Consider the following 10,810-nt stretch of genomic DNA (forward strand, 5'->3'; position numbering starts at 1 on the left):
CCTATTCAAACTCTCTCACCTACTCCTCTGTCATCCAACAACTAGAGTCCCAATGTTGTCTAGCCTCCCACATAGCAGTTTGCAAAAAGAAACTCCCTTGCGTCCAATTGGACTCAAACCCTAGTCCCTTAGTACTAGCAACACACTATTTGCCACTAAACCAGTAGGCTTTTTACGACATGCAGCCCTCTCAAAAATTTAAGAAGCTTACTATCAGAAGACAAGGGTTACACAATTAGAAGCGCAAAATTTGTTTCAAGCCAAGGCTTGAACCCACGACTTCCCAAATACTCCCAGAACACTAAACCACTAAGTCAGACATACATCCACAACATAAACACATAGAAATAATTTTAACAGGGGTTTTTGGGATTTGGGGCATTACAATTCTACCAACCTTAAAGAAATTTCGGCCTCGAAATTTACTTGGTCATAATAGGTGAGGGTACTATTGTCGCTTCGCCTCCTTGGGTTCCCACGTAGCTTCTTCAGAACCATGGTTCTGCCAAAGAACCTTCACCAATGGAATTGATTTCCTTCTCAAGAATTTCACCTCTCAATCCAAAATCTGGACTGGCTCCTCCTCAAATGTCAAATCGGGACTGACTTCAATCTACTCAACCAGTACCACATGAGTAGGGTCAGAACGGTAGCGCCTCAGCATAGAGAAGTGAAACACATCGTGAATCTGCTCTAATTTCGGAGGTAGCTCCAACTGATAAGCAACTGGTCCTACTCGTCTCAATATGCGGTAAGGCCCAATAAATCTTGGGCTCAACTTGCCCTTACGCCCAAATTTCAGTACCTTCTTCCATGGAAAAACCTTGAGAAAGACAAAATCTCCCATGGAATACTCAATTTCCTTACGCTTTAGATCCGCAAATGACTTCATATCTATCAGATGCCGCCTTCAGTGGCTCCCGAATCAAGCAAACTTTATCCTCGGTATCAGAAATAAATTCAGGACCCAGAACTTGCCGCTCGCTCAACTCAGTCCAACATGAAGGAGTATGACACCGATGACCATACAACGCCTCGTAAGGTGCCATTTGTATGCTAGACTGGTAGCTATTATTATACGTAAATTTTTCCAATCCAAGTAATCCTCCCAATTGCCCTAAAAGTCAATCACACAACTTCTTAACATGTCCTCCAGTATCTAAATCACCCTCTTTGACTGACCATCTGTTTGAGGATGGAACGCAGTACTGAAGTCTAACCATGTTCATAGAGCTTCATGTAACTTCTTCCAGAACCGAGATGTGAAGCGAGGATCTCTGTAATATATTATGGAAACTGGTACCCCATTCAGTCTCACTATCTCGGATACATATAGCTTAGCCAATTTCTACAACGAATAATCTGTGCAAACTGGTATGAAGTGAGCAGTTTTGTCAACCTATCCATAAAGACCCACACTGAATCTTTCTTGGAAGGCGTTAGGGGTAGCCCACTCACAAAATCCATAGTTACTCTTTCCCACTTCCACATTGGAACCTTAATTGGCTAAAGCAACCCAGAAGGCAACTGATGTTCTTCTTTAACCTGTTGACAAGTTAAACACTTTCCCACAAAATCAGTAATCTCACGCTTAAGACCCGGCCACCAATATATCTCATGAAGATCTCTGTACATCTTATTTCTACCTGGGTGCATTGCATAAGGGCTACTATGCGCCTCTCGCAATCTAGCTTGCTTCAAACCAGTATCCTTAGGTACACAAATTCTGCCTCGAAAATAGAGTACCCCTTTACTATTTAGCCCAAAATCTACAGCATTACCATTCTTGATTTGACAGAACTGAAGACACAAAGACTCATATTCCAGCCGTTTATTCTTAATTTTCTCACTCCACACAGATTTGACTTGGAGCTCCGCCAACAAACTACCATCATCGAATAAGCTGAGAAGTGTGAACATTGCTCTCAAATTAGTCATAGCCCTACGAATCAGTGCATCGGCCACCACATTGGCCTTACTAGGGTGGTATTCAATTGAACAGTCATAATCCTAAAGCAGCTCGATCCACCTACGCTGCCTAAGATTTAACTCATTCTAAGTGAGGAGGCACTTGAGGCTCTAGTGATCCGTGTAAATGATACACTTCTCACCGTACAAGTAATGCCTCTAAATTTTCAATGCGAATACCAATGCCGCCAACTCCAAGTCATGTGTTGAGTAATTCACAAATCATGAGTCTTAAGCTGGCGAGACGCATAAGCTACCACCTTACCCTCTTGCATCACCACACAACCTAAACCAACGTGTGATGCGTCACTGTAAACAGTAAATTCTTTCCCAGACACAGGCTGAATCAAGATAGGAGCCTCAGTCAAAACTTTCTTGAGCTTCTCAAAGCTCACTTGTTGCTCATCAATCTAGTTAAAAGGTACACCCTTACGTAGCAACTTAGTTAAGGGCATGACAATTAGTGAGAACCCCTCTATAAATATTCGATAGTACCTAGCCAGTCCCAGAAAACTACGAATTTTTGATATAGTCTTAGGCTGCTTCCAGTCCAACGCAGCCTCAATTTTCTGAGGATCAACCCTAATCCCCTCAGCAATTACTACATGGCCAAGAAACGTTACCTCACGTAACCAGAATTCACACTTGTTGAACTTGGCATACAGTTGTTTTTCTCTCAAGATTTGCAGAACTACTCATAGATGCTCATCATCTTCATCTTCAGTCCTCGAATACACCAGTATGTCGTCGATAAATACTACAACAAACCGATCCAGATAGGGTTGGAACATTCTGTTCATCAGAGCCATAAAAGCCACTAGTGCATTCGCCAGTCTAAAAGGCATTTCCAGGAACTCATGATGACCATAACGAGTCCTAAATGCCATCTTGTGCACATTGGCCTCTTTAACTCTCAATTGCTGATACCCCAACCCGAGATCTATTTTAGAGAAAACTGATGCTCCTCATAGTTGGTCGAACAGATCATCAATTCTTAGCAGAGGGTATTTTGTTCTTAATGGTCAACTTATTCAGTTGTCTGTAATCAGTACACATACGCATGGATCCATCCTTATTTTTCATAAATAAGATTGGTGCTCCTCATAGAGACACACTAGGTCGGATAAACCCATGGTCCAGTAATTCTTGAATTTGGGCCTTAAGCTCTACAAGCTCTTTCGATGGCATCCTATAAGGAGCGATAGACACTGGAGCTATACCAGAAAGGAGCTCTATCCCAAACTCTACTTCACGTTCTGGAGGTAACCCCAGTAGCTCTTCAGGAAAGACATCCAAAAAATCTTTAACTGTCCTAATATCCTTTACTAAAGAATCCCCAACCTCTGAAACACTGACGTATGCGAAGAATGCTTTACAACCATTGTGAACCAACTTCTCGGCCCTTAGTGCAGTAATCAAATTACTCAAATAATTTCGTCGTTCCCCAATTACCACTACCTCCTCATCTATCGCAGTTCTCAGTACGACCCGTTTAGTGGCACAATCCAAACTTACCCGATATTTAACTAGCCAATCTATACCCAATATTAACTCGAATTCTCTGAAAAACAGCTCTATAAGATCGGCTAGAAATACTATTCCTTGTATCTCCAAGGGAACATCTCTAAACATCCTATTTACTCGAACAAATTGTCCCAGTGTACTTAGAACAGTAATTCCACTCAGAGTATTCTCAACTAGAATCCCAAATTTCTCAAACACAGAGCACGCTATGTATGAATGCGTAGACCCAACATCAATCAATGCAGTATAAGGTACATTATAGATAGAGAACGTACCCGTTATGACATTTGGAGCATCTCCATCTTCTTAACAACGTGCAGCGTAAACCAGTGTCGGCTGCCTCGCCTCAGTATAACCAGCACCTCTGCCCGGTGCTTCACGACCCTGGCCCATACCATTTCCACCCCTGACCTAACCATGGACTCTCGGTGATTGTTGAACACCTCTCTGTGGCTAACCTATACCCATACTAGTAGCTTGCATCTGATCAGGCCTCCGCAGACAATCCTTAACCTGGTGCTCCAATGATCCACACCTCATACATACATCCAACTTCCTCCAACACTCGCCCTGATGGCGTTTTCCACAATCAGCACAAAACTACGGTCCAGTAGTAGTAGCAACAGGGGTCTTAACTTTGATTGGCCTATCAGGTCTGGGCTTTTTCTTAAACCTTTAAAAAGAATTTAAGGGCTCAACATCCCTCCTACCTTTACCATTCTCTTTGTTCTGGCGTTCAACGCGCGTCACATCCTCAACGATTTTTGCCTTATCAACCAATGCTGTGAAATCTCGCTCCCTCTGAGGAGCTATCAAAACCTTAAGACCATCCTTGAGGCCATCCTCAAATTGAACACACCACTCGTATTCTATTGCCACTATCCCACGTGCATAGTGGCTCAGTCATAAAAATTTCGCCTCATATTCAGTCACTGTCCTATCTCCCTAAGTTAAGTTCAGAAATTCCCTTCCACGAGCATCCACATAGTTGGCACCCACATACTTAGCCTAGAAAGAAGTCTTGGAAAACTTCTAGGTCAGATTGTCGGCTTGAGTGCCTTCTCTGACGGTAAGCCACTATTGGTAAGCCTCATCTCTCAGAAGAGATATTGCACCTTTTATCTTCTGATCAGGGGTGCAGTCAAGGTCATCCATGATCCTTTCTGTGGCCTCCATCCAATATTCAACAACATTAGGGGAAACTCTAGCAATACCCCTGAATATTTCTGCCCCGGTAAACTTGAGTCATTCCGTAACTGACCCACAATCCACATTACCTATACCAAGCCCAGCGAACCTTTTCCAGAATCCTCAACATTGCTTGGGATAGTGCGTCGTCCCCAACTACTCAACTTTGAGACCCTTTCTCAGCCATAGGTGAAGCTGCAGCCTTCCAAACTTCCTCATTAGGTTGGTGTCCAGAAGACGAAGACCCAGCCCGAGCACCTCCATGGCTCTGTCGCGGCCTCCACCACGAGTACCTCTAGTGCTCATTATCCAATCATGCTTTTATCTATATTAAAAGTTTTATGCCAGTCAGTTATTATTCCAGTGTTTATTACAGATGTTTTATGAACAGTATTATTTCAGAGTTTGTTTTCTCATTTCTCTGTTTGAAGTTTACTCTAGCTAAAAAGTTTTCTGTACAATTTTTACTACCTAAAATAGTCTCAGTAATATCATTTCAAAACTATTATTTCAGTATAAATAATTAGAAGACTTATAGGATCGGTACGGAGTCTAAGTGTACCACTCCTTCAGTAAAATATTTCCACGATTTTGAAAACCCAAACCCATAGCCGAGTTTTGCAACCTAGCTTTGGTAACACTAAATGTAGCACCCCAAACTTGGCCTAGACATTATGGCCGAATCTGTGATGCCACATTAGAGTGTTTTTCTAAAACACTAATTAATAAAATATCTATTCTTTATAAAAACTTTTTTAGGTTCTTAACAAAAGGTTAGGCGGTCGAGTTCATTGTGAAAACTCAAGTTGTTTAAGTAAAATATTAGTTATACCTGTTTTTCTGTTAAACTCTAAAACCGTATTTTTACGGAAGCTTTTAAAACGTGTGTAAGCGTGATTTTTACGGGCCATACGCCCGTGTGGTGCTGACAACCCACTTTTTAGCTTTTCGTCTTTCTGCCGATCTATGCTACAGCCAGTACAGTTACACACCTGGTGATGAGAGGGCGTCGATCTCCATGAACTCTAACCTTGATTAAGCAAATAGCGTTCAATCCTCTCATAACTAGTGATCACCCACTTTTTGGAAAAGATCTGTATTGAAGCCTAATTTTTTTAAATATAACTCTAAATGTAAACCACTTGTACCAAGTGTAACTCTTACTGAAAAGTAGACTAAGGATAGAGGACAGCTGTAACACCCTAAACCCGGCCTAGACGTTGTGACCGATCTGTGATGTCACATAGGACTGTGTTTTAAAAAGTGTAGTTCTAATAGAAAAGTCCATCCATCCTCTGCACTCCACTCTGTCCAACCCTACACTCCATGTGGGAATAAAATCGACCCACCCATCCCTACACCCCAGAATATGGTACCGGTCTCGGTATTAACAGTATTTGCAGCAGAACGGCCAGTATAGGCTTATAGCCTTTCAGTTCACTTCCTCCAATATGATATATCCCACCCCATGCAATGCAGCATAATATAAATGTTCATACAATAAAGATGGCATGCTCAACATTCATACAACATCTAGGGGTATATCCGTCATTTACCTCATAGGGGTATAATAGTCATGATATAAATTATGGTCTAGGTGTACTTACCGGCCAAATAGTAGGTCCACAGTCATCTTGCGCGACCCTTGCAACCTTAACAGTCAAACAGTGATATTGGGCCTCAAGGCCATAACACAGCCCATGTGGACTGACTCGGCCGTGTGAACTACATAGCCTGGCGCATTATACTCCACTCATCCGTGTGATTTACCCATGTGGAGCCCACGAGCCTGTAGGGCCCACATGGCCTATTCCAGCCCAATATAGCCCAAAATGACCTAAGTCCACGAATTCGCTCATGCTGGTCCCCCCAATCACATGCTCACACTTTAGTATTTAGGTGACCACATGAGCGAGCGCACGCACGTGTGGTATCGATGATACCAGTTTTCTGGCTTTTGCCGTTTCACAATAAAAGTAGTGTGATTACACACCTTAACGAAGATGCGCAAGAAGTCCTCGAGTCCAAAGCCTCCATTCCATCAACATACTCCATTAGTTAATAACAATAAGATTAACATCCCTTCTCATACTTACCATAATTACTTCACTAATACTTGCCTTTATCGCACCAAAGAAAATTCCACCCTCAAACCAATACACGATCTTGATTACAAACTCCTTTAAAGATCACTTGCATTTCAAACAAACGTATTACTAACATAAACCAAGCACATCATCACTTACCAAAGATGTAAAATCGAAACTAAGGAAGGCAATAATCGGTTCACAATTCCAAAAGCAAGCCACCACAACAAGGCAAGACTAGCGCAGAACCTTCCCTACCAATCACAGGCCAGAAAAGAAGATATTATGAACAGAACAAAAGATTCGATAGGGGGAAAAAGGTGAACAAAACCAAATTAAAATAATAGCACTTACCACCACAATCGGCAAAGAAGAATCACAAGAAAAAGTCGACACACGGATGGTAATTCAGTGGCAATATTCGTGTAACACCCCGTACCCGAGACCGTTACCGGAGTCGGACACGAGGGGTTCACAGACTAAATTCACTTATTTTCACAGTCCATTTAAAAATTTCCAGACAAGCTGGTTACTGCGTCACTGTCGCCTTAAAAATCATATCTTGAGTTTCGAAACTCGAAAACCAGTTCCGTAAATTTTTCCTGAAACTAGACTCATATGTTCATCTAAAAATTTTTTCCTAGAATTTTTGGTCGAGCCAATTAGTACAGTTTATTAGTTAAAGTCTCCCCTGTTTCAGGGTTCGACTACACTGACCTTTGCGTATTACGACTTGGATATCTCCCTGCACAGCGCTTCAATACTGATGCCGTTTGTTTCTATAGAAACTAGACTTGAAAAGGAATCTATACATATATGGAATGACTTCTAATTATCTCTGGTTAATTTATAATGAATTTCCAAATTCAGATCAGGGGATCCAGAAATCGCTCTGGCCCTGTTCCACGAAAACTTAAATATCTCTTAAAATCCGACTCATATGACCGTTTCGTTTCTTCCATATGAAAGTATATTCATCAAGGTTCGATTACATAATTTATTCACTATTTAATTCCATTCCTACTAATTTTAGTGATTTTCAAATTTACATCACTTCTGCTGTCAGCATCTGCCCTTAAGGTAGACTTTACCTATTTCATAGTTTCCATGATTCAACTAGCCCTTTTAGCATATATAGCACAAAATATGATTATGATTAACCATTCCAATGGCTAATCGTTTCCAAACATTTTCATACCTCTTAATGAACAACATACAAAACGATTGTAATACTACGCTCAAAGTGTATATAAGCCATTTTCGCATGGCTATCCAAATTTATACAAAACCAAAGGGTACATGACCCACAACAAAAAGGGTAGTCCTATACATGCCATTTCAAAGTTCAACCAAAAGTGTACCAAAAAGGGGCTTTGATAGTGTGGACGACTTCGACTTCAACAATCCCGAGTCTGATAGCTGACGAACCCAAAATCTATAAAACAGAGAATCAAAGAAACGGAGTAAGCATTTAATGCTTAGTAAGTTTGAGCCATGAAATTAGACACAACCAAAGTATAGCATTCATATGGCTAAACGGATAATCTCATATGCACAAATTCTCAATATCATACTTACTTCACATTACCAACCCTTATATTCATACACAAAAGATCAACTTAGCCAAGGCCGGAAGCTCATTAATTTACTGAGCGAATATTATTTAAACGGAATCACCACCCTAATGCATATACGAAACGTACCTCATCGTTGGGTTTTACGAGCGTATCAATTTAAATTATTACAGCAAGATCACTCGTTCTCAAACCAAGTACCTTCGGAGTTTAGCCGGATATAGCCACTAGCTCAAATGCCTTCGGGACTTAGCCCGGTTATAGTAACTTGCACAAATGCCTTCGGGACTTAGCCCGGTATAATAACTCACACAAATGCCTTCGAGACTTAGCCCCGATATAATAGCTCGCACAAACGCCTTCGGGACTTAGCCCGGATATAGTAGCTCACACGAATGCCTTCGGGACTTAGCCCGGTTATAATCCGAACATTCATGCACATATCAATAATCATGACACATCTAATTTCATTTTCATAATTAGAGTTCAAACACAAGTCACGTATTAAGCATTCCCATTTCGGCTCACTAGCCACATACAAATAGCATGGTTTAGTTTTCTTTATAACACGATCTCTATGCACATATATTATGACTTAATCAAATCATAAACTAAGTCTCATTGCTCGAAAACTTACCTCGGATGTTGTCGAACGATTTCGATGGCTATTTGACCACTTTTTCCTTCCCTTTATCGGATTTAGATCCCCTTCGCTCTTGAGCTCCCCTTAAGCTCAAGGTGACTGAAACCTCTCTTCTTCCTCCTTTCAAACCGGCCAAGAAGAACCAAAGGATGAAGCCTTTGTTTTTTTTTTTTTCTAGTTTCGGCTAGCAAGAACATGAATGATGATCCCTTTTTTTTTCTTTCATCATTTTCCTTTTTCCATTTCTTTATTACTAACTTTTCATTTTGTTGTTCCTCCCATGATGCACCAACATAACATGTCTATGACATGTTTTGCCCATCACCCTTTGTCATGGCCGGCCACTAGTAATTAAATGGGGGAAATTGACATGCAAGTCCACCTCTATGATTACATGCACTAATAGATCCTTATAGATTAACCTATCACATTTCAGAAGTGTCACACATAAGTCCTATTGACTAAATTCACATGCAAGTCCACCTCTATGATTACATGCACTAATAGATCCTTATAGATTAATCTGAATGCTGGACTGGTAGCTATTATTGTACGCAAACTCTACCAACAGTAGATAATCCTCCCAACTGCCCTGGAAGTCAATCACACGACTCCTTAATATATCCTCCAGTATCTAAATCACCCTCTCTGACTAATCGTCTGACTGAAGATGGAACATAGTACTGAAGCCCAATCTTGTACCCAATGTTTCATGTAACTTCTTCCAGAACCACGACGTGAAGCGAGGATCTCTATCAAAAATGATGGAAACTGGTACCCCATGCAATCGCACTATTTCTGACACATACAACTTAGCCAGTTTCTATAACGAGTTATCAGTACGAACAAGCATGAAATGGGCAGATTTAGTTAGTCGATCCACAATGACCCATACCAAATCCTTCTTAGAAGGCGTTAAGGGTAGCCCACTAACAAAGTTCAAAGTTACCCTCTCCCACTTCCAAAGCGAAATTTTAACTGGCTGAAGCAACCCTGAAGGCAATTGATGCTCCGCCTTAACCTGCTGACAAGTCAGGCAATTACTCACAAAATTAGTAACTTCTTGCTTAAGCCCTGACCACCAATAGAACTCCCGTAGGTCTCGGTACATCTTATTCTCGTTAGGATGCATAGCATAAGGACTAGTATGCACTTCTTGCAGTATAGACTTCCTCAAAATCAGTATTTTTCGGTACACAGACTCTCCCACGGAAACAAAGTACCCTTTCACTATTCAGTCCAAAATCTGAAGTTTCCCCATTCTCTATCTTTCAGAAACAAGAACCAAGTGACTCATCGTCCAACTGCTTACCTTTAATCTGTTCAATCCACCTCGGCTTAACTTGAAGTACGGCTAGTAAACTACCATCGTTGAATAAAGCAAGATGAGCAAACATCGCCCTCAAATCAGTAACAGCCCTATGAATTAGTGCATCGGCTACCACATTAGCCTTACCAGTTCAATCCATATGCATTACCTAAGGCTCAGCTCCTTCTGAGTAAGGAGATACTTGAGGCTCTTGTGATCTGTGTAAATGATACACTTCTCACCGTATAGGTAATGCCTCCAAATTTTCAGTGCAAACACCACTGCGGCCAACTCCAAGTCATGGGTCGGATAATTTGCCTCATACGTCTTAAGCTGACGAGACGCATAAGCCACTACCTTACCCCCTTGCATCAACAGACATCCTAAACCAACATGTGATGCATCGCTGTAGACAGGGAATTCCTTTCTAGACTCTGGCTGTATTAAGACAGGGGCCTTAGTCAGAACTTTCTTGAGTTTTTCCAAACTTTCTTACTACTTATTAGTCCAATTAAAT

General features: G+C 41.2%; 1 protein-coding gene across 1 annotated transcript; it reads right to left on the reverse strand.

The window, feature by feature from the left end:
* Nucleotides 1-3,069: 3,069 nt before the first annotated feature.
* Nucleotides 3,070-4,986, reverse strand: LOC107895877 (uncharacterized). Its single transcript, XM_016821091.1, has 5 exons — nucleotides 4,841-4,986; nucleotides 4,608-4,708; nucleotides 4,192-4,370; nucleotides 3,951-4,092; nucleotides 3,070-3,698 (listed from the first exon to the last, which is right to left on the reverse strand). The coding sequence occupies exons 1-5, from the start codon at nucleotides 4,984-4,986 to the stop codon at nucleotides 3,070-3,072; spliced, it is 1,197 nt and encodes a 398-aa protein (XP_016676580.1).
* Nucleotides 4,987-10,810: the final 5,824 nt, after the last annotated feature.

The sequence above is a fragment of the Gossypium hirsutum genome, chromosome A10 (assembly GCF_007990345.1).
Source record: "Gossypium hirsutum isolate 1008001.06 chromosome A10, Gossypium_hirsutum_v2.1, whole genome shotgun sequence".
Lineage (NCBI taxonomy): Eukaryota > Viridiplantae > Streptophyta > Magnoliopsida > Malvales > Malvaceae > Gossypium > Gossypium hirsutum.

Coding starts and splice junctions, on each gene's coding strand:
- LOC107895877 (XM_016821091.1), bottom strand. CDS start 4,986: ATGAGCACTAGAGGTACTCGTGGTGGAGGCCGCGACAGAGCCATGGAG. Junction 4,709..4,840: donor AGAAAGGGTCTCAAAGTTGA/GTAGTTGGGGAC, acceptor AGAAATATTCAG/GGGTATTGCTAGAGTTTCCC. Junction 4,371..4,607: donor CCCTGATCAGAAGATAAAAG/GTGCAATATCTC, acceptor CACGTGGGATAG/TGGCAATAGAATACGAGTGG.